Source organism: Ptiloglossa arizonensis, chromosome 3 (assembly GCF_051014685.1).
Source record: "Ptiloglossa arizonensis isolate GNS036 chromosome 3, iyPtiAriz1_principal, whole genome shotgun sequence".
Classification (NCBI taxonomy): Eukaryota; Metazoa; Arthropoda; class Insecta; order Hymenoptera; family Colletidae; genus Ptiloglossa; species Ptiloglossa arizonensis.
The window spans coordinates 5,937,787-5,963,445 of NC_135050.1; the positions used below are offsets into that span (position 1 = coordinate 5,937,787).

The following is a 25,659-nucleotide window of genomic DNA, read 5'->3' on the forward strand; positions in this document are numbered from 1 at the left end:
CGTTTCATCAGTTTTTTTTTCATAATATTTGCACTTATATATAAACACGCATGTACAATTTTCCATCGCATACCTTTCGGCATTATTAGAGCTTTATTATAAACATTACAATAAGAGATAAATAATTTTGTAGTTATTAAGATTGTATAATGTTCTTTCAAGTAGGATTCCTTTTTTACTGTTTCTTGGGATCAAATGAACAAAGAAATATTTGTTATAATGCTTTTCGAATTCATTTCACAATTGACTAAAAGATGGATGTAAACCAGTTATAGATGTATATATAACAAACTGAAGGTGACGTCGAAAACTTCGAAAACAATAGAAATGATAAAACATGTACTACAATCATCCTAATGATCTTTTTATTCATTGTATTCGTCTTAAAACGCTCTATTAGGAAGTAAATAAAAAAAATCATATCATTTCACCTAAAAAATGGGTTTGACCTCTATATTTCCTCTATGCATTCACTTATACAAAAGTTATTGATATCAAATCGTAGGTCCTTTGAAACTAAGCAACTTTGGTTTGACGCTTTTCTTTCTATTGTGAAAAGTAAGTTAATACAGATGACATGTTTTAAATATTCCGACCTGTATAATATACTAGTTATGCCACAGAGAATCGACAAGGTTCACCAAAAAACTATTTTACAATCTAAGCATGAGTTTACTCCCTCTTAATGATAATTTTACGGTTGTATATTTAAGAACGTATAGTTTTATTACGAAGTTTCGATAAGGAGATGAAATACTTCGAGGTAACTCAGGACGACATTAAATTCGTGAAAACCTGTCGAATTACTGGAAATACCAAAAACGGTAACACTTTCACCGCAAAAATTTGTCTAAGCACGACCATATTCGAGATACTTTTAATTCTATTTCCAATTATATCGGATTATTTTATTATTCGTTGATAATAAATTTTTCAGAAACGATTTGTATAACTAATAATTAAAAATAATTCAAATTAGATGGTATTTCACACATTGTCATTGAGAAAATTTCATTAATCCATTGATAATACCCTTACAAAAATACAATGGAAAATATAGAAATTTTCATTTAAAATGTCAGCTCGAGATAAGATTTGCATTTCATCTTCAAATCCGCTATATTTTATAAGAAAGGAATCTATGATTTGTACAAACATTAAAGAAAGATTGTTGAATATAGTAGAGCCTACTTTGATAAATAAAACCATGTTACTATTTAACTTAAAATATATGTTACTAAAACTTTTATACGTTACTAAAAAAATTGTAAGAATTTTTCACGATACTTCATTGGAGAATGGGTACTGATAGTAGAATCAATGGGTTTTGCATTTACCTCATATTTTTATCAAAAGTTTTATGTTCACGCATCAAATATTTAATCAAATCTGTTTCTTTTAATTTAACTAACTAAGTTAAATTATGTTTACATATTACTTAGGCATTTGTAATCTTAAATAATTTTCCGATATAGGGTTTATTTTCGAGAGAAATATTACGGTAAAATTATACTGAAAATTTCCACAAGTAATGTCACTATTGAGATCATTTTTAATTGTTTGTTATTTACTAATCAGTTGATAAGTTTCCGAGAATAATCTCCAAAACTTACTACTTGACACAAGAGTTTATAAACTTCGTACTCTGAAGCGATTCATGATTTTCATGGCTCTTGCAATATTGAAAGATTTGCTTCAGCCATATATTATTTAATGCGTTTTAAAGAGCAACGAAACAACGCTCTCAGTCTTTAGGTAATACTATTCTAATACACTATCTATAGTATGTTATATACATACATGCGATATGCTATACAAATATAATACATGGATCGTGTTACTTTATGTATAACTGTATATAATATACATATATCGAGTATATATGTATATGTACAGTAAAGTATGTTTCGAATTATATTGTTTAATAAACATTATCTTTCGTAAAAATGTGAATCATTGGAGGCTTCTACCGACATTGTTGGTATTTTCTAATTATTAAGCACTCGCTATTATGTATTTATAAAACCGATTTCATCCAGTATTTTACACATTAATGATTTACTTGAAGGTGAAACAAAAATAAGTATAAAATTTGTGTGAAAGCATTATAAGCTTTATATACATTATAAAGCTTAATATTATTTCACATGAAAAAGTATCTCTAATTTCGGAATCATGACAACGTAAGTGTATAATAAGTTCTGTAGCACAGTGTGTTTAAATTTGTAAACTTAAAGAGAAATATGTTAATACAGAGATTCAATTCTTTTGTTCAATATGATGTATATGGATACCATTTGTATAAACTTTGCTTTTGTATCCTCACCTTTACGTAGTAAAATGTGTGCAAACAATTTGGTCTTAAAATCAATATTTTCTAAACTTCAAATTAACACTCACTTTTCTTATGATTCTCTTTATTATACTACTATCCTTCACCTATTGTTGTTAGACCCTTTTCATAATATAATACTTTTTATTATATGAAACACGTAAATACTAAATATAGCAATAAATTATTAGCTAATGGTTAGAAATTATTTGACATATTCGTTGTCAAGATAGTTGTAAATAATTAGTACCTTTTACAAAACATACTGTCTTACAAAAAGTCGTCATTTCTTGTTCATTAAAATACTGGAGTACCTTATAATGTAACTTATGATGAATTATGATGTTATGTTTGTCACGTTTCCAGAATCTTGAATTTTTCTGATGTGGTAAGAAGGCAAGATAGGATATTGTATATATATTCAGTAGCGTATGCGCACTCGTTACATTGTTTAACTACTTTAACATAAATTACTATGCAAGAATTAGCGAGGAGTTAGTTTTGGTGCTGACTAGTTTCAAATACCATTATCGACTTTAATATTTGCAATTAAGCGTGATCAAACCTTACTGTACTCATCGTGCAAATTTACAAATTCATATTTTAGTAACGCAGAACCTCTTATGTTCTTTATTGTTCGTACTACACATTAAACGCTACGTATTGTTTCCATAGTAAAGAATAACATTCCACTCTTGATGTACTGGATTACTGTTTAAGAATAATTTACAATAAAGTTATCTTATAGTACTGTGTAAGTGGTCAGCGCAATTTACGATACTTATCCTGGAATGGAGTCCCTGAGCGATGGATTTCTAAATGGATTTACAAATTTTCGATGGATCGCGATCGAAAGAAACATTTGATGATGTGGTAACACGGTGATGATCGATTTTCAAACCGGATGGAGCGTCCTTAATTGCGGATGATGATGGAGGTAAATGGTAAATGTGACCAGAACGAAGACCAAGGTGAAAGGATTCTCCTTCGTCATCACTCCGGAATCATCGTAATCATCAGCATCGTTTCCGTTGGTTTCTTTATGACTTCGCAACTTCAGATCTGTAACAGTAAATTGCGACACTATTACGATCATTTCTGCTGGAAGTATACATAGAAAGAACTATAGTAAAAAATATTACTTCTTTTGTTTATTCGTATAAGGTAATTGACAATTGGTGACACTACCGGCTAAGAGGTGATTCTACATGGAAAAATAAGGCTAAAACAGTTTTTCATGAGACTTGGTTTTCGAGAAAATTGACTTTAGATATTCGTCGTCTTAGATAATCATCTTTAGATATGTGCACTTGACTATTTCTCTGCTTAAAGGATCTCGCTGTAAATTATTGTCTCCATTCAAGTTTGTGTTTATAAACACTTACAATGTTACGAATTGCTTTGTAGCAATCCTGCTATCTTACTATTCTCGTTATGAACAGTCAGTATCTATGAGTCTACCGATATATCTACATATAGCAATCGTAAATATGTATACTAATAAATATATATATTGGATACGTATTATGGATACGTATAGTTCGGTATTTTTAAGAAAGGCTAACATTTTTTTACATGAATCGGGTGTTTGTAGTACTTTTGGGAAAGTTGACAAACCATGTTTTAAACTTTTCTCCCTGTATCTAACACAGCTGCTTAGAATGTGCACAATAGAGTTTTGGACACTATAAAGTTCGCAGATATTAAATTCCATTTTAACAATGAGGTAAGAGTGTGTCTAGTATGTATGATCGATTCTTAGTTTTGTCACTATCACTTGGTATTTTTTTTGGCATAAAGATGGTTAAATCCTACGTTAAAGGAGTATCAGATTAATGCAATCAGTTAAAGCAAACGCTTTAGCGGATACATAGTTGTCAATTAGACTCGTACTTTGAGAGATAAAGAGTACCGAAACTTTAACATTAAATATCTCGTATGCTATTAATAGTTTCCCTCTGAAATTAGATAACATTAAATTCAGTATCTCAAGCTCTATCGCTGTGCAAAATCCCATTATAAAATCAACGTTACGCATGAGAACCTCCTTTCGTGAGCTTAATTCGTCGTATCTACTGTATCATGACATTGTATCAGTGACTAAGCTGAATTCACTATTAATATTTAACCTGATCATACCTCAATAATTTATCTTTTTAAATCCTCATATTGAAGATAATAATTACTATTACTATTATATGTGTACATACTAATTACTAACACACACTATTTTTATTCATATTGAAGTCGTTAGTTTGTATTAGTAATTGTCTACTCATGTATTAAAATCATTTATCAATATTATTATTAGGGAAATATTGATATTATAAAATATCATTAAGTAGATGTTCATTCTTCTCGTGATCATTTTATCATTTACTTTTCATTCTACTGTGAAAACCGTGTTAACTAATAATAAATGCAGGATTTCATTAACCTGTTCAAATGGAGCAGAGTTAGGCATCATAACTAAATTTATGTTACTGAATTGTTACTAACTTTATTATTTTTAATGAAAATTTTATTCATTTTCGGGATTATTTTTGCAATACAAATTATGCATCTGTTATTCTTCTAAAAACTGTTGCCAATTGATTATTTAGAAACTTTTAGTATTGGTCAAAGTGTTATTAACTTATTTTAAATTATTTCGAATAAAGTGGGTTTTTCATTATGATTGCAAAACAAGTCGAGTACTAATTTCAAATATTACTTTTGAAAATTGATGTTATACAATAATGTAGTATTTTATTAGAATTCTAGAAATCTATTGAAAGTAAAATAATTTATTTACTGTTTATCAATATGAGAAGTTGTAATTTTCCAGAATTGACTGCTCAAAAAGAACATAGACAGTAGTAGAGACGAAAGTTTTACCGAGGGAACCATCCGAACTAATGGGATGTTTCTATACGTAGTATATAAAATAACTATCTCATTCTCTGATTTTGGACTTACCTCGCTCCTTCAGCATATCCTGATTTCCCTCGAAAATATCGTTCCTTGAGTTATGCCTTAACTTTCCTGCAATAAAAATGACAAAAAGACTGATTGTTACCTAGTTATAAATTTTGCAATATAGAACGTAAATAATGAGTAAAATATTTCAGTATTACGAAAGATTATAATTATATCATGAAATGTGTTTTTAGTTATTCAAGAATTTATGTAAATATTAATTCAAAGAACATGTACATCATTTTAAGCGTTTACGATCCCAAAGAAAGTCATTTTTAGAAACAATTGACTCAAATTATACTCAAAAAGAACTGATATCCATTTTTCCAGTATTTTTTACTTAGTGTGTTTGTTGGAACTTTGCGGCTTCCTTTATACGACAGCGGACGATCGGCAGTCATCAGACCAACGCAGGATACATCAAGAAACACTCATCTGACGGCAGGTTACGCGAGGCGCACGTCCCATACGATAAAAAGCATTCAATAATTTTGTCCAACCACAAATTAACGCATCTGCTCATAAAACACGAACACAGAAGACTGCTGCATACAGAATGCCAAGCATTAATTGCATCATTGCGGAGGCGCTATTGGCCTCTAGCGGGTAAAAACCTAGTGAAACGAATATTGAGAGAATGCGTCACATGTTTTCGGGTTCGACCAACCGAAACAACGTATACAATGAGCGATCTGCCTACTGCAAGAGTGACCCCGTCGCCTGCATTCTACAATTGCGGCGTGGACTATGCAGGACCTTTCTTCATCAAGGATAGGACTAGCTCGGAAGTCGCTATCAAGACCTATATCTGCATATTTGTATGCCTCTCCACGAAGGCGGTCCACATAGAGTTAGCCCGCAACCTATCAACAGAGTCGTTTATCAATTGCCTGAAGCGCTTCGTTTCACGTTGCGGTCTATGCAAAAATATGTACTCAGACAATGGCACGAACTTCGTAGGAGCCAAAAATGTACTGATTGAGCTACAGACCCATTTTGCAGGACAGACAAGTCCAAGCCCAGATCATGGACTTTTTAGCAGGAAGCCAAATACGATGGGATCTAATATCGGCACGGGCACCGAACTTTGGAGATTTAGGGGAGAGCGCTGTGAAATCAGCAAAGGGCCACTTGAAAAAGATGGACGGGGAAACGCGACTCACGTACGAGGAACTTTACACAGTATTGGTAGAGATTGAAGCATGTTTAAATTCCAGGCCTCTATCCCCTCTCTCAAACGACCCCAATGATCTGACTCTCCTGACACCTGCCCTCTTTCCTTATTGGGGGCTGATTGACGGCCGTACCGCAACACGACCTGAGGAGGAACAACACGTACCGGCTGAGCCGATACCAGCATCTCCAGCAGATGTTACAGCACTTTTGGACACGATGGCAGCGGGAGCACTTGCCCCAGCTGCAGAAACGACAAAAATGGACCAGAGGCAAAGGTGCCATTAGATCAGGAATGATGGTGCTCATCTAGGAGGACAGCGTGCGACCCCTGCAGTGGCCTTTGGGATGCATCACCAAGCTACACCCAGGAAAGGACGGAATCACCCGAATGGTTACGCTACGAACTGCACGAGGCGAAGTCAGAAGGCCTCTATCAAAAATTTGCATTTTGCCAATCGAAGAGAATGCTGACAAGGTTGAAGAAGAGCCGCAAATTGGACCGACCTATATCAACTAATTAGAGCTCCAGAACTCAAAAGTTGTAGTACCAATTATATTAATATTGTAGGATCGGATTTTCCGAGTCCGCTTGGGCCTGTTTCGACCGCGGGCCTAAACAAAGCGGCACGTGCGGACAGACCCGGGTCGAGGTAAACATTTGGTGCCAATCTGTCTGCCAGCTTTTATGATAGGCCCGATAATCCCTTTACAGGGGGTCCTGCACGACGACCAGGTGTGAGGATGCATGGGTATGAAAGAGAGTACCTGTGACTCGGAGAAAGTGAGGTATGCTTGGAAAAACGAGTGATTAGGATGGCCGAACGTGACCGAATGTCTGAAGTGAGAGAGACTGAGGAATAGAATGAAAGAGAACGAATAGGTATGACTATATAAAGTACGAAAGGAATGTTTGAAGGGACAGTATGTCACAGTTTGTGTCCTGAGTGCAAGAGTACGACGACCAGAGTATGTCCAAGGAGTGTGTCGCGGACAGTATGACGAAGACGATAAGACGAAACTATTAAAAGACATACTAAGACGAAAGGCCGGTGTAAGACTTAGGCAACAAAGACGATCAAGACGCGTGCCGAAGGCACAAAGACGGTTAGCTTAGTCTAATACGCGGTCGTTCTACCTTAGTAGAAAGCGAAACCAATCACCAACACTACGTTTGATACTTGTATCATTGTAATATATCATATCATTAAATATACTTTAATATACCGCACGAGGACAACAGTTATTTGGGGGCTCGTACGGGGAACAATCACTCAAAGATCTCTTCTCAAGTGATAGGAAGAGAGAAAGAACAACAATATTATATTAATTACTGCATTGTATGATTAAGATTCATTCCGTATTGTTCTGTATTGATAGGTACCCTTCCAAGGTGGGCGATATGGTCCTTCGAGCCGGATACAGAGTAGGAAAGCGATTGTAAGTGAATTTGAACTGTGAGTGAGCTTGAACTGTGAGTAAGCTTGAACTGTGAACGAAACTGAACTGTGATAATTCAGAGGGCTCTGAATTATCAAAATAAGTGACTCGAGCAGTGAGCAATATCTTTAGTGATCAGTGCACCATTGAAGCACATCAGAGCAGCATCAGCTGTAACTGGTCTTGGAGGCTGAGCGTGTACCACTCAACTCCACACTACCCGGGCTTCGCAAGGAGGCTACGAAGCACAGCAACAGACATCCCATTTGAACGGTGTAGCCGCGCGCTGTCACGGCGGGCGGCGACTCAACTGCACTAGTTCATACTTTCTTTCAGCAAAAAACGGTGAGTTCCCATTCATTCCTATTCTTGAAGCATATTTGATCTGTACCGCGCACTGTAAAAAATGAAGAGCCTAAGGTTTAAGCGGCTACCGGCCCCCACGCGAATTACCTCGACGTTAGAATCCGCGTCACATGCCTTCATGGCGTTCGCGAAGCGCGTTGCTGCCCTTTTTATTGTTGCTCTCTTTTTCCTTAGGCTCTCCATTTTTTACAGTGCGCGGTACAGATCGAATATGCTTAAAGAATAGGAATGAATGGGAACTCACCGTTTTTCGATGAAAGAAAGTATGAACCAGTTGAGTCGCTGCCCGCCGTGATAGCGTGCGGCTACACCGTTCAAATGGGATGTCCGTTGATGTGCTTCGTAGCCTTCCTTCGAAACCCAGGTGGTGTGGAGTTGTGCACGTTCAATCTCCAAGTCCAGTTACAGCTGATGCTGTTCTAATGTGCTTCAATGGTGCACTGATCACCAAAGATATTGCTCACTGCTCGAGCCACTGATTTTGATAATTCAGAGCCCTCTGAATTATCACAGTTCAAGTTCACTCACAGTTCAAATTCACTTACAATCGCTTTCCTATTCTGTATCCGACTTGAAGGACCATATGTTTTTGCTTCGCGACGACTTTTACAATGATCGATCGAGACACTGAGTTGAAATTACAAAGTTGTAGTTTAAAATAATATAATATTTATAATTAATACAATAGGTGCGCATATAAGAAAGCGACGGTTGAATATTTGATGTGATCGTGGAGTCGAGAGTTCGCCCGCGTTATGCTTAGTCGACTCGCCCGTCAGCGCCGAATCTAAGACCCTAACGTTTTTCGAATCGAGAGTTTGCCCGCGCTCTGATTGTTCGACCTGTTCCTTCTGGTCGATTGTAAAAGACTGTCGATTTCTTCTGGCCGCATCCTGGAGGTAAAGAAGTCATCCTTCCCCCTCCATGCGTGCTTGGTGCCGCGTGCAAATCGCATCGGCTAGTCCACGTGGTTGCAGCTGCGTTGCGTCAACCGTTGTCCGCTCGAATTCTGGGAAGGCTATCTCCTTAGTTCTTGACCGCCGCGCCGTATTGTTTAGGCAGCGGGATCCTATAGAGAGTATTCTAGAAATCGTTTCCTGTTTGTAACCCATGCCGATCCTCTTGAAACTAGCCGCTCCTCGCGGCGCTATCTTCCAAAGGCCTGGCCGCCCGATGAGTGTTCTTTGATGTATCACGCGTTGGTCTGATGATTGCCGATCGTCCACTGTCCTTGGTCGTACAAAGGGAGCCGCAAAGTCCCAACAGTGTTTGTTGTCCATACTTTTATGGTGTATGCAATAATATGGTTTACATTTCATATTTTTTCGAACACTATTCTAGATAATAGCTCCTGAAGATAACCTTGTATATAACATAAACTTTGAGAGTTTAAAAAGCTTAAACTAATATTGAATACGTTCCTTGAATTTGTATTGAAATAAATGCTTGAATAACTAAAAACACGTTTTACTTTAAAAATACTTAGTATTTGTTATAATTATATAATTTATTTATAGAAGTGTTTTTAGATCAATAATATTTATCGTTCGAATATAATTTTACTAATAAGCAATGTGTATGTAATAAACATGTTGCAATACACAGTGTCTTGAAGTAGAACATATTACAAATTTTTTGCCAATAATAACATACTTTCATTCCTATAAATAATTCAAAATATTTCACGTCGTTCAGTGCCGTTGTTTTTTTTTCTCAAAATAAAGAATGAAGAATGTAGAAGGAATCGTGTATTTTCGTCTCGTTTATTCAGTCAAAGAGCTTGAACAGGCGCTGATGTTAAATACGGACGAAAATGAAAAGATGTGGTTGGTTTTCCGTCGCTACCGGAAAACCGATCTGACGTTTTGCTGAAGTAGGAAGCTAGGTTCGTTTGTCTCCGTGAAAAATTCATCTTAGAGCCGCGTATTTTCGTAAGTAATGAGGGAAACGAATGAGAACAGAAGTTGTTGGTCCTCGATAAGAGAAAGTACCATGGATTGTTGCAGAGTTCAAGGTACAATTGACATTTTGGTTCTTATAATGTTTAGGAATTTTTACTAAATTGTTGCTCACTCATTTTTAATTTCGTTCCATGCATTTCCATTGTTATTAAATAAATCTACGTGTCCTTTTATACAAACATACATTTCCTTGTTCGATATTTTCCATTAATTATTTCTCGCGTAAAATTTTCTTTCACAAACTTGGCGAAACAAGCTTAATAAACGCAGTACGAATTAATTAAAGTTTTATAATAAATAATTAAAATACGCTCAAAGCAAACATGCATAAATATTCTTTCTATGTATGTATGCAAATTGAGCATTTATTAAACCTTTACGTTTTCAATAATTTATCGAATAGTGTAAATCTAATCCTTTGAATCGTTAGCATTCGTTACTTATAACTTTCATTTGTTCAAAATTAATATTTTATTCATAATTTTTGAATATTATTGCTTCAAATAATGTACTGCTAAATGCTAGCAACATATGTTTAGTTTGATAGTTTAATTTATTATTAACGCCGCCATATTTGTATTTTCCATCGGAGTAGATATTTCTACAAAGAGGAATAAACAGAGCTCAATAAAGTTGACCTATGGTTCCAGACGGACCTATAAATCTTGCATTGGACGCAACGTCGCTTCTCAATCTGTTAGCATCAAAATATTTTGCATATATCGATACCCCGCATTCGATTGTGTACGTAAATGTGGGTGGCTGATGGACCAATAATAAATTGTGGATTTTTCATTACAATAAGACAAATGTTCGTAAAATATGAAAGTGAGTCGTACCTTTTTAACGCGCCATTTTATATTTACGTTATTGAAATTTACAAATAAGAATGGTCAGAAATAGTAACAGTGAGTATTTCAGATAACCTTTCATAGCAGCAAGAAATTAGGAGAGTGTACTTACAGCAATTATTCACACGTCTTTGTATTTTACGTAATTTAACTAATAATTACTTAAAAATGAAACGTGTCATTAATAGAGTTATTGATTCGTATACAAATAGTAGTTGACATTATTTTTTGTACTACGTATGTGATAATGTGCAAGTGATATTAATCATCAACATTTTCAATGTAGATTATTTATATTAGAATTAGGTATCGAAATTTCATTACGTCTTTTAAATGTTTTGTTAAAATCACTCAATTCATTTTCACGTTATTTATATTTGAAAATGCAAGGCGATAATGTACACTTTCTATTTTATCTATGGAGTAATAAAAATGTAACGATTATTCAAAATAGATTTATATTATTCTTGAAAAGATGCTATAAATATCTAAACAGTTTTTTTGAAAAAAAAACCGCAATAGTAGCCGAAAATTGTTCTTTCAAGGATGCTCGTCAATACGTGAAATTTCTAGTTCATTAATAATAATAATTAATTGCAAGTAAAATTTACCCAAAACATGAGCTAAAATTATATAAAATAATAATTCTAATATTGTTTTTAAAAAAAAAGCTTTTTTAGGTATAATAATCCAATCTCAGTTTTTTTTAAAAAAGATGAACACAATGATACTGTACGTATATAGATCATACATAAGGTTTCATCGGCTTTAAATTTCCAGTGAATTAAATTGAAAGAGACTGTAAAATATCTGTAATCATATCTGAATTATGAAGATATTATCTGGAGAGCAATATTAGATTATAAAAATGAAGGAATGTTTCCATTGTTCGTGTTTCAAAAGAAAGTTCATGAGAAAATGTAAATGCAGAATAAATGGAAAGAGATTTCATACGGGATAATTTCAGAAAGAAGGAAGTAGGTACAAAATACAAAAATGTATCGGATGATATGGTTGACCATTATATATACGAAAAAAATGCAAACGACGTTAAAAGAAAAGAAGTTAATAAATTTAAGAATATATTACTTTACTTTCAAAGAAATGTGTTGTATTTATAGATACACATGACAAAAAAAATTCGTATATGTTTTTCTTTCAGAAGCTTGTCTGTCACTCCAGTTGCTTCTGAAATATTTAATTTTTTCAATGATTGAACATTCGTAATTTATATCTATACCTTGAAGTAAAAGTTTACATAATACTGTTTATGTACAATAGATGAATAACACTTTTTAACATTGTGTATAAAACTATTTATTAAAATATTTTGTAATAGGGAATATTACAAGATATTCATTTATTTAACGTTTTTCTACTACTGTTTGATGTGGCTTATTTTTTGTATAATATCAGTATATTGTACTATTTATAAATGTACTATTACGTCTTTTTCGTGGATAAATGTTAAAAATAATATATAATAAATTATTCTAATAATCAAAAAAGTGGAATTACATTTACTTAATTTTGGTATTCATTGCAATTCTTTTATATAAAATTTTTTGCTATAGTTGCAAACCATTCTTCGCAAAAATTAAAATCGAATCAATTTATAATTATTCTTATATTTCCATTAAAGGAGGAATTTTTCTAAGAAACTTTTTATTATTTACGAAGTATAATGTCTACTATATATTAATCTTTCTAATTATCTTTAGAAGTGTTTGTTTAACGTTATGTGCAAGCAATTTTTTATTTTGTTTTATCACCATTACAGTCTACAAAGAGATAAAAATAAAGAAACTAAACTTTGTAGGAAACTTTTTACATATTATTCGGAAAAAACGATCGATGTTCAAAGCGAAAATGAAAAATGATTTTGTTTTCTTTAAATTTTATTTAATATAGAATTTCGTCCGAAATCAAGTTAATGCTGCCTCAAATAAACTGCGGAGATCTATCCGCCTTAAATTTTAGACTACCCGCTCTCATTTCATAATTTTAAAAATTAGTATGTACTTTATGTTTGAAATATACAAATATTCATCATATTATGCATAAATCTAAGCATTCCTAAACGTGGTCGGTGCATAATTAAATTTTGGCATTTTAGTTACCGTTTATGCGCATTTTAGAACCGAAGAAAATTTGGCAAAACCTTTACGTTTTACTTGGAAAGGGAAAAGAGTTGATGAACAAGGTGTAAGTTCAAAATGACATTCACCCGTGGCTTTTTATAGAGCTGTTCTTCTAAACGTCTAGCTCTCTGCTACGGATTCTGCCGACTTTTGTACGTCTTTTGCGCAACCAGCTGGCTGTCGGGAGCAAATGAGATGGTCGGCTTGTAAATCTGACACGGCGGTTCCTATTCATTCACAATTTCACACAGAAATAGTTCCGTCTCGGCTTGAAAAACGAGCGAAAGCGAACAACGAAGCTGAACTGTCTTTGAAAAACTTTTAACCAGTCAGGTTACATTTATAAAGGATGTTCGCATTATTATTGTCCATGATTTTTTTTTGCAAATGTATACTATAAGAAAGGAAAATGCGAGGAAGAAAAATTTTACTATGTTTGGTAAGAAATAGCGTGGGTTACTTACATTTTTAATGTTAGGAATAAATTATGAATTTTGGAATCGACTATAAAATATTTTTGAATAGAAAGCCATAATTGTTGTTACGTTGCACGAAAGCAGCTATTACGGAAAATTTAATAATATATAATGAAGGTCGGAAATAAAATACAATCAGCATTTTGCGCACATTGAGAATGAGTTACAAATGAAACTTTAGGATCTTGTAGGTAATTACTAGGTAATTATGTAATAAATATGGTGACTGTTGCATTATGTAACTTAATTTTCGATCTATACCACATCATTATTGTTTTTTATTCTTAACCATAAATATTATTGTAACATACATGGTTAAACATGCCTTGGCAATCGTTTTTTTTTATAATAGACAAACATGACACCCTACACTAACAATAGGTATTAATTTCATTTGTTTAATTAGTAATCGCATTATTTCTTATAAGAAATAGCTGTTATATATTTCTGGTATTTTTCCTTTGTGTCAGTAATTTACAAGAAAATATGTGGGACAGTTTTAATGTAGGGGCACTCTATAGAATATTTACTTCGCAGAAAATAAAATCCTGAAAATTGTCATAGATATATTTCGTTAAATTTAACATATACAAAGGTACATAGATATTTTAAAATTTTCCAATATATTTTTTCTGATTCTGTCAAATAAAGTTCGACTTTATACACTTTACAGAATGTGATTTTCTTTAAAAATGTAATATTACATTTTAAGAGATATCTTTTCATTTCTAAATTATTTTCAAATAGATTTGTTGAAAACTAAAATAAACAAAATATATGTGTTTAAAATAAGTAAAATAAACAAAATAACTATGTTATTTTTCTGCACGGCAGTGTCGAATCCTACGTTGCAAATACACCAAGTTTCAACAAACTTCCAAATGTTAGTCGAAAAAGTATCCAATTATATATACAATAAAACGACTCATTTAATTTAGTTGATTTTGACATGCAAACTGATCACAGTATTAGGGACACCAAATAGTTATCTCCGGTTCGTGCTTCCACCACGACATACAATACCTCTGGTATAAACAACTGTACTGATAAGTAAATAGACTTCTTCAAACTTTTAACTATGTGATTCAACCTTAAAGTTTTACTTTCTTAGTATTTAGGTACATTCTTTGTACTTATATACGTGTTAAAGAAGTAATTATTTCTAAAATTAAATTTCTTTCTCGTTAATATTTCTGTTGAAGTAACTTTTGGTCCAAAATTCGGGAAAACATTGATCATATGCCTTGTTGGTTTTAAGTAATTTTGTTTGCTCCAAAAATGTATTATACTTAAAACAGTAGAACGAATATCGAAAATCACGACGTTTAAGGTATGACCTGCTAAATAGGTAGCTTCAATGACAAGTTCACTAGTTATTCTAGAATGGAACACGCTATTTTCCTTTGTTTTTATATCTAGATTACATTAGAATTGTAATTCTGTTTAACTGAAGACATTCGAGTCTCGGCTCGACTGAGATATTCCAGTCAAAGAAATCTTGGTTTTCTTTTTCTGAGTACTCGAACAGCTCTACTTTTGTCATCCTAGTCTTTAATCTGGATCGTGTGCTGAAGTATTATCTTCTGAAACTGGCTCGCGTCACTTTTACCAGTGTTCTAGATATCTTTTAAAATTTGAACAATATTCAAAGATGTGATATTAATATTTTACGTGGAACGCTTCTATCTTAAAACTTTGTATTTTGATATACATTCTGTACATTTTATCCCTTTAAAGTACTGTATCTGTGGTCTTTGTAAAGAAAAATCAAGTCCATTTCTTTGCAACTATCTGCTAGTGTAAAACTTTCTAAACTCTCTTGTACGTATAAAATGTACAAGTGCATCTACCAATAATAGTACACTTATATTCTCATAAATGTTTCGTATGAATTCTCTGCAGATCTCTTTTCCTCATTATAAATACTATAAAAACATTGTGTAGAATTGGATTCTGTTACTTTCTTTACGACTTCAAAATGCATAAATTTATAAACACTTCAGAAACAGTTTCGATAAATTTGTATCGCTATGACGGCATGAACAATTTTCTATCTATTATTTGTATAAATTCTTGAAGATGAAACAACAAAATGTCGGAAACAGTTTCTACAGTTAACCAATGTAAATTTTTGACACAACTTTACATTTAACTTATTATCTTCCTATGAAGCCTTATAGAAACTAATTTTTGCTGCTTGAGGTAAAGAGACATTAGCTTTTAAATTAATATTTCTCTAAAAAGCTAGACATATCGTAATTGAGACATCTAAAATTTTAATATCGTGAGCTAAGGATTCATTGTGTGAAAATTCTTTTCCAACCAGTTATTTAATACAACTTATGCAAAAATATATAATGAAGAATATAAATGATTGCAATGAAAAACTAGAAGAAGGAAATTACCAGTATCAAATTTTGCTTCATGTAAGATTTTGATACGACTTAACTAAACAATTTATCAACACAAGTCATAATTTCCATTTCTTTAAGTTTTGTAAATACTATACATATTTCCAGTTATTTACAAGCTATTGCGACACGATACACTTTACCTAAGCATGTCAATTTTGTTTTATACTTAATAAATATTTATAGTTATTCTAAAAGTTATGAAGTATCTATTTTTGAGTTATTCTTTCAACTGACAAATTTATGGTATGTACATATATTCAAAATGAAAATAACTTAATTATTCAATTAGTCATGTAAGAATAACTTACTTATTTAATTAGTTACCTAAAGATAATTTGAAGTAAACATAGTCAATGGAATTGAAACAACTTACATGTTATCTAATTTAGTATAATAATTTTTATATTTATCTCTTTCTATTCAACAAATATGAAATACTACATGCTATACGAAACGTTGCAATGTGGAAAGAGTAACAAACAACGATGCCAATGCAATGTGATTGAATTTTGTTTGATTATGAACTCGTCAAAACAATGATTCCATCGTCGATTCCGATGCAACGACAACGTTATTTTTGAAAGTAACACGCGATTATTCAAGGGTGAAACAAGCTTTGACGAGGTATATTAGTGAGAACGTGGACTTTCATCTACTGTTTGTAAAGGTTGATTCAAGAGAATATGCAGTGTGGATAGGCATGCACAAACTAGGTACTCGATCTAATTAATCAGCGACCCGTTATTTGATCGCAAGTACGTTGCATCGCATCATTCGAAAAGTACCACTCGACACAAAGCAAGCAATGACACAGGTCGATTATGTACCTGATTTATGGGCTCGGGTACCACACATTAAAAATATATCATCAATCGTCTGATCTAGGTTCTCGGTGAGCAATGGAAAGAATGTGAAACTGTTTGAATATATCAAGAATTTTGGTGTATGTTTGTATATTTTTATATATTTTGCGACCTCTCCAATAATGCTAAACTAATGCAATTTAAATTTGCCACAAACATATGTTCGAAATTACTTAAAAAGAGACTGTGTAATTAAGGAGAAAGCTTTCAAGGAAAAAAAAAATCGTTGTTGACTAAACCAATGTTTCGTATTTTAAATATAGAATCAGATAGTGAACAGTGTCAATAGGAAATGCAACTAAATATACGAATATTTTCTATTCTGTATTTTAGGAGAATATAGATAAATAGTATGTGCATACGTGATTTCTACATCATACATTGTAAATGTAAATTAAATTTTTTTATAAATCGTAACTCACCTCTGTGCTTTGTGTTGCTATTGCTGGAAGTCGAATTTTCTGTTATTGCTGAAATATGTGAAAGGAAATACATTAGAAATGTTGGTTGCTATTAGTTTAAATGTATAAAGACAGTATCAAATTTTAATGTAATTTTATTCCGTTATTTACATTCCATAGAGGGAAAGTATAAGTTAAAAATAATAACTTGCAGAATTATTTAGAAAATGTTGCAATCTAAATTCCAGACAATACTGCTTTATTATACAGAATGTTTTCGAAATAGTTTCTTTTCAAGAAGAAAAAGAAACTCATTTCTTGGGGACATTTTGGTGGGGAAGAAACTGAATTAGAGTTCTCTCGCCAAGGGATACTTTCGAAGTATTCACATATGTATATATTAGATAAAGAGTTTTAAAACGTGTGGTAGAATTTGAAGAGAAGCATTTCCAAAATATAAATCGATAACATAAAATGACATTTATTTCTACGAATTTCCATTTCAAAATGTAGAATCTCTCATGGTTATCGAGTGTCATCTGATATTGTTTAACCCCTCAGAGACCGAGATTGCGGAATGAAAATTGTTCTATACTTCAACACAGCACAATATCTTATTAATTTCGAATATAACAGTACAGAACAATACTCTCTTTTGAGTCGTGTCATTTTCATAGTAAGAGTGCGACAAATTTATTTTTTGAATATTTGTGAAATTGTTTTGAACTCTTGAATTCATTTCTGGCTCACGATAAATGTGAACATAAACAAGAATATTGTTATATCGAACGGATATTGCTGACTAACTCGGCTCTCGGTCCCTGTTTGACCTTTGCTTGCTATATCTTTCTACGTTCGCAGCAAGCAGCAAAACACAAAGAACATTGTTCCCTTTCGATAAATGTGACTCTTCGATCCCAAGAAATTTACAATATAACATGTTGCGAAACTATATTTACAAGATATCAAATACTTTTATGAACGTCTTAAAAACTATCGAAGTGCAACTAAATGAAAACCTGTTAACAAAGGTAGCATACTTTTAAACTTTTTTTTGGTAATTATTTAGAAAAGGGGAGATCTCACCGATTTCGACGATTTTTGTATATCTTGTAGAAATTAACATTTTGAACAACTTTTTCCCATAATCGTTATTCAGCCTTAGTTTCTAAGGCTTTTCAATCGATTCTTCATCTGTTTCAAATACAACTTTGTACAATTCTTTGAACAATAAATAATGTTTGCACAAACAATTTTTTCCAAAAAATTAGAACAGAAATTAAAACGAAATATTCTATTTTATTCAGTACTATATCTAGAAGAATATTAATATCATTCTAGGTTCTAGAATATAATGATTTAAACCCATTATTTTAGGACACGAAAAGTTTTGTATCTATATCGTAACCGATGCTGTCGGATATGTGTATTATGTCAATTTATGAATGTATGTATGTTCTAGTAAACTTTTTGAAATAATATATAATTTCGTATTTGTACATTATGTATATTCATGTAGGCAAAGTTATAACACAAAGTAAATAGTAAGTTTCGAATTAGAGGGGACCTGCAACTCTGAAAAGCCACAACAATAAGTCAAGAAATTTCCAATATATATATGTACGTGTCTCAAAATTTGTCTCATGCTCTTAAATATATCAATATTTACATTTGAAGCATTGTTCACAAAAGATGTGAAAAAAATGTTAACAATGACTACATGTTATTTGTTGTTAGTATAGCTATTAAAAGCTGTGTAAATTGATATACTGTATCATTAAAAACAAATAGGGTTTGTATTCTCTTAGCAACAATCTCATTAACATAATAAATTTATACTAAAATATTACGTTCAAAATGATATTTGTTATGCATTAAGATTATGTTTAATCATTAAATTCTATCTGTTGCTTCTAATTTTTATATAATGTACTTAAAAATTTTTTTGTATTGTTATTTTTTTAACGAGAATAATTAACTAACGAGAAAATTGTAAGTTATATTTAGAAAGTTGTTGAATTTTTGATGTTATGCGCTACCAGATATAGAATACTTCCAGATGGAAGTATCCATGCAAAATAATTGCTAAGTCAGGCATATCAAATACGACGCCCACGAATTGCATATGACCCGATTTATTAGATTTTGCGGTTCGTTTGATCTGTTTATTCTAAGCATTATTATTTGTTCAGAACACTAATCTTTTAATAATGTGTGACGCAACGAAAATTTAATCAGCTTAAATCAATGTATAACAGTACAAAGAATGAAAGATACATTTATTTAAAATATGTACAACTATACTCTTTAAAAAAATGAAATAATGTTTCTCAAGAGAAACAATTTGTGAATGTACGCTTTTTTGTAAATAAATATATCATTTTGCTTATTTCTGGTGTTAGTGTAACTGAAAAATAATCTTTAAAATATTTTCAACTCTCAACAAATAACTGTACATTTGTACCTACAGTTACACGCGACATAAGTAGTTAAGGGTAAGTTGGTCTTCGGATCAAAATAAGTTTGATACGGTTATACTAAAGAGTACAAGACACGTATGAGGTAACGTGATCCAAACTTATGGATCGCACTACAAACATGAGAATTTATCGTGTTAACAGAAATCGAAAAGTATTTTAGTATTGTCCAACCTGAAACTTTGTTTTTGAGATATTGTATAAGCAGTTAAAATTTAGTGGTCTGATTTTACGCGCCGCATTGTTTAAATTAAAAAGTGTAAATGTTCTTCTACTTATGCATAAGAATAAATGGTTCGAAAATTAATCATATTTGAAGTTATTGACTTGTCTAATTTTCTACAAATTTAAATAACTATTAGAAACTGTCGATGACGGTGACTATCAGTGGTGTCTTATCACCATTATGAGAAAGAAAGAAAGAGATTATGAGAAAGATCAGTTCTAAAAGAAATTAGGAGCTATATTACATCGGACAATTTAGTTGAACAGATCTTCATAAAGCCTGCAACTAAGTAAAAATGATTTAAGACTCTCACATGGATCACATTTTTTCCAATTTAAGATTGATCGTTTTTACACCCTACAATATCATTACAGTAATTCTTCACCAACTGAAATTGTACATTTCTTATGCTGTTATAATACTACGTATATTTATTGTGCAATCATAAAAATCGTTTTAATTTTTCACCACAGTAAAAGTAATCATTTGTATCATGCAATTTCGCATTAAAAAATACACTCTTTTCTACGTAACGATAAAGTGCAATATTGCCGTACATTACACGTATGCAGTATTTCCCTTTGTTCTGGTCATTTTTAATATATAAATAGGATTCGATAATAATTTGTTCAATTTATTCGGTAGCAGTTTTCCTGCTCACTTATCAAAGAATTTTAATGGAACAGAATTTTATTTTAATACAATTTCACTGAATTTTTGTGTTTACTCTCGATGTAGCAGTAACAAATCAGAAACAATATTCTCCAAAATAATTTTCATTTCCACTGTTGAAACAATATCGACATCTAAACGTTCCATTTGACTTTAAAGGGATATTATGTAGTGTCTGCCTTGTTATCGTGGCGACATCTACATAATTCATTTCGATGAGACATTACGAACACTACGCTTTAGAAAATACTTTATATGTAAAATGTACGTAATTGAAAAACATAGGAGATTCGTTAACGTTACATGACGTTATTGTTTTGATTAATTACGTACAAGATTTATAACAAAATTTCACAATGTCTTCTTAAAGACAGGAACTGTTTTAAGTTAATATCTACAGTTTAATACTGATAAATACTTATTATAAACGAACAAGCATACAAATAAAATTTGAGCCTGATTGCATTAATCACATGTCGGTGACCTCCCACTAACAAACAATTTCCAAACACTTCCTGTTTAACTACGATATATCAAATCTTCCCGGACAGATTTATGTGCAGCTCGTTCTTAAGAAATTAATGTAATAATTTAATGAGGTCTTTCCAAACATTCGTGCGTTCAAATTAGCGAGCAATCACTTTAAAGGAACGGTATTTACTTTCTAGAGCATGGAATGGAGATATAGTATAAGGTGATTAAAATGGATCCGAGGCTTCATAAGCTTATAGCACTTATTGAGAAAAAAAAAACATCTAATCACCATAGATCCTACCATCAATCCTTTCAGTGTAAAATTAACTTTTATTATTTACAAACATTCGATATCACGAGTTTTTTTCGTAGAAAATTGAACGTACTAAAGACAGGAATTGGTTTAGAAGTATCAAAGTTTGTCAATAGACTGTTAACATTGAAAATAATTACTTTATGTATGCATAAGTAATATACACACATAACATGAATATTCAGTATTCATTTAATGTTGAGTACAATAACCGCTACTCATGGGTTTATTTTTTTCATTATTCTAATGTGAAAATGCAAATATGCATTTTGTGTATGGGCTTGCCAATGGGAACAGTTTTTCAGCTCGCCATTTGTATGTAGAGAAGTACCCTAATCAGTGAATTCTCTCTTCCAAATTGTTCGTAAAAATTCATTAAGGTTTATGCAAAGTTTGTTCGTTTGCGTTTGGTTGATTCGCAAGATGTACATTCATTCAAATGGAAAGAAGAAATATCAAACATTCACTATAAAAAAAAAGAGTTTGCATCATCAATGGTGTATGTAATTTTTGTCGATATTAAGAATCTTATGTCAACAACCTTGAATCGATGTACTTTTAATGGATCAATTCCTGCGTGTATTGAATATATTGCAAAGAGACACACGATATCGAATGTTCATAAATAACAAAAGTTAAATTTACACCGATACGATTGATTGTTGGACCTATATTGATTGGTTATTTTTTGTTCCTCTTAATGAAAACTATAAACTTTGGAAGTATTGGACCCTTTATTTTACTACCCTGTATCATGAAGTGTTGAAATTGTGTTTAAATAAATTTTCCAATCAAGGACTTTGAGGGGTGAACCTTTTACCATATGCCTCTGCCACATGTCCCCAGCCCCTTTGTTCTGTGTTTATTTCTAAATCAATCCACCTGTTTATTTCTTTAAGGAGAGAGAGCACAGACCAGCATCCAATCTTGTCTCTTTTTACAAACTGGTAAATCTTTTAACATCTACACCACCATATCACAGAATATAATCGAGGCCCGACATCGAAAAAGAGACGGTAAAATAGGGACAGTCTTTGCCGGCGGGAAAATGTGTCCTTGACCAACACTTACATGACTACAACTTTAGTAGTCCAATCTCTGATGACGTCTGTACATGACATACAGTTAATCGTGACTAATGGAGTAAAACAAAACACTGATCAATACATAACACTTTTTGTATATCTCAGTTACACATAGGTATTATTAAGGTATCGTTAAAAGTTTTGACAAATGGGACCCGCATCAATGGAAAAACACGGAAATATCAGATATGATTTTTATTTTCGAGAAAGCTGCACATCTTGTACCATTGGTCGATTTTTCACCCTTCTCTATTACTTAGAATACATAAGACCAGAATTTCCAACAGTTAGTATTATTTCGACAGTGAAAATGGGAGAATATTATACATATTGTATACAGTATTATGAGAATAATTTCTCGTAATTTGCTATTGTTACATCAGAACTGAAATCAAAACTAAACGAAAGGTTAACGAAATAAAATTCATTTACGTAAATGTTCTTTGATAGGTGAAAGAATGCCTGGTAACTATATCAGCAAGTAAATTAAACAATTTATTATTGTGGCGCATTCTACCCTGTTGAACATTTAATTCCATAAAGACAATAAATATGCCCGTACCATGTATACCTGCTGTGTAGAAACGTTACAATTCATCGATATGTAGAAATTAGTGGGTTCTTTGATGCGAAGTTTCATGACGTTCAAATTTTTTTTTACTTTGGTTGAAATTTACAATGTTTTGTGTGAGTGCACAGAAAATATATTTAAAATTATAAGAAACATAGGCTGTGTGATTTTACTGTACGTAGAATTATTAAAACCAGTGAAAAGTGTACGTATTAAAGTCTACTGATTGTACTGCAGTAGAATGCATGTAAATGTGCATTGACTCGTGTTTCTCGTACGAGTATATGAGTGCATGTATGTATACATGGCCGTGGAATTGTAAGAAAAATTTTAATTTACGTATATCGTCGAAAAGAAATAATTCAGAAATAATATCCCACATTTTTATTAATAATATGTATAAAGTACTTGTTAAAAATAACTTCAAGGTATGAGTTTCGCAAGTATAATTTTAATATTCATTGACGTTTACATAAATAATTTTTTACGAATTGGATAAACCAGTTTTCGATCTAAAGAGTCATTCTTAGATGTAACAAATTTTGATCAACTATACAAAAACGATATAAGTTTTAAAAATATATTGACAAATAAATTTTATAATCTATTAATTGTTAAAATTGTTAAAAATCATATTATTTTTTGTATAGATAATTAGAATTTGTTACATTTGAAAACTACCATTGAGGTTGGAAACGTTTATGTAATTAATAAAAAAATGTTTATAATATCAATAAATATTAAAATTGTGCTTGCATGATCGACATATTTAGATATCGATTGATATCAATTAGACTTCTTAAAAGTATTAACGTGTAAAGTAAATTAACAATAATTTGATACCTGGTAAACATTACTCACCATAAACTTTGATGCTGCCATCAGTATCTCCCAATGTATTTCTAGAAACACATTTATACGATCCAAAATCCGAGGAGCTGACGGAACTTATGGTTAATTTCATGTGAACTTTGTATGCGTTGTCCAATAATACGGGATCGTATTTCCCTCCTGAAATGAATTATAAATCTCTCAAGATTATTCTGATTCTGAAATATAATACAAGTGTGCTTAAAAATAGCGTTCTAATTTATTAATTCCTAATTTGAGAGTTTCGCGATTTCGAAATATTTCCGCTAAATTGTTCTAGTAATCAATCATCATAAACTGTTGTTTTGGATGTTTGAAGTCTTTATTTACAGGATTTTGTTTCTATTGTGTGTTCCTTTGATTGTATCAAATTTAGGTAATATTTCTTATATTTAATACACTTTTTAACTTTAACGGATACTTTTATTTTTGAGAGTCATGAGAAAAACAAGTGACATATAACTGAGAAAAATAATCTTAACAGAATACTTTGTTAAACAGGAATCAAGTTTAACATGTTTTTCACAAGAAACTCTTTTCACAACGCGAGTCTAGCAATTATCACTCGTCTGTAGCAGGTAAGGTCTCAGGGTAAGTTCTACATTTTATTTCTTTCTGGATGTAAATTTCAATAAAACTACAGCGTAAGAAACTCAATGATACAAACATGAATTCAAGAGTTTAAAGATCTAACTACGGTGAGCAATTTTTTATTGCAGCATACAACTTTTGTTATTTTAAGAGCTTACTAACCGCAAATGGACCCCGAAATGACAATTAGAGAAATACAATGATAGTGATTATTAATAAAGACGAGATGATATAATCGAGTATAGTGTGAACTTACGAGTCAAAATAAATAAAAACTATAAAATAACATTTTCATGTACCAGGTTTTGTTTACCAAAAAATCGAGTTTTAAAGTATTCACACAACAAAAGTATGCTGACTTTCTCCATGAAATGCTATTGAAACTGTTAGAAAATATTTCTGTAAACATTATAAATTATTTAAGTTTTTATTTAATTTATTTTTGTTGCAACAGTTTAATTTTATCCTCGTTAGATTTATCATACATCTGTAAGCAATAAAGATACTAGGTGTTTCCATTTACATTTCTTTTTACACTCTTTCTTATATTTCTTTTTCTAGCCACTTTGATTGTCATAACAATTTACTACAATATAAATTGCACGGTTTTAAATGTTATACATAGTACTCTATTGCATCACGTTCTGAAAGTGAAACACCAAAATACTTTTACTTCCCATGAATACAACCTGAACCGATTATAAGTATATTACTTTCTAAGGATTGTCAATAACAAAAAGGAGACGTGTGGCAAGTAAGGCTGATCGATCGAACGAAATAAATAGCGCTTTACTCGTCTTTTCGAATGGAAACGATCGTATAGTGTATAAGATGAGTACAGGAATTTCAACAGCTTTTGAAGGAATATACAATAGTTCAATCAGTTTGAAAGATAGTCTGGCTTGTTCCCACGCCCGGGTTATTTTAGTATTCGCGGCAGCAGTCTAAGTTAACGTGATTTCTGTTTAGATCGACACCATTCAGAAATGTTTCCGTTCTGCGAC

At 31.8% G+C, this 25,659-nt stretch overlaps 1 protein-coding gene across 2 annotated transcripts in view; it reads right to left on the reverse strand.

The window, feature by feature from the left end:
• Positions 1-1,333: 1,333 nt before the first annotated feature.
• LOC143144632 (limbic system-associated membrane protein) overlaps positions 1,334-25,659 on the reverse strand; it is a 412,619-nt gene continuing 388,293 nt past the window's right edge. The window contains exons 1-5 of one of the 2 annotated variants that reach the window (XR_012991473.1): positions 6,226-8,764; positions 5,991-6,153; positions 5,631-5,904; positions 5,291-5,356; positions 3,322-3,394 (exon numbers count right to left, since the gene is read on the reverse strand). Coding sequence is in view for 1 of the 2 variants with exons in the window: in XM_076307235.1 (XP_076163350.1) it covers positions 3,228-3,394; positions 5,291-5,356; positions 17,398-17,445; positions 24,056-24,205 (431 nt within the window). In the remaining variant the exon portion in view is untranslated. Of the gene's footprint in view, positions 3,395-5,290; positions 5,357-5,630; positions 5,905-5,990; positions 6,154-6,225; positions 8,765-17,397; positions 17,446-24,055; positions 24,206-25,659 lie in introns of those variants that run through there. The other variant, XM_076307235.1, reaches the window with a different exon arrangement.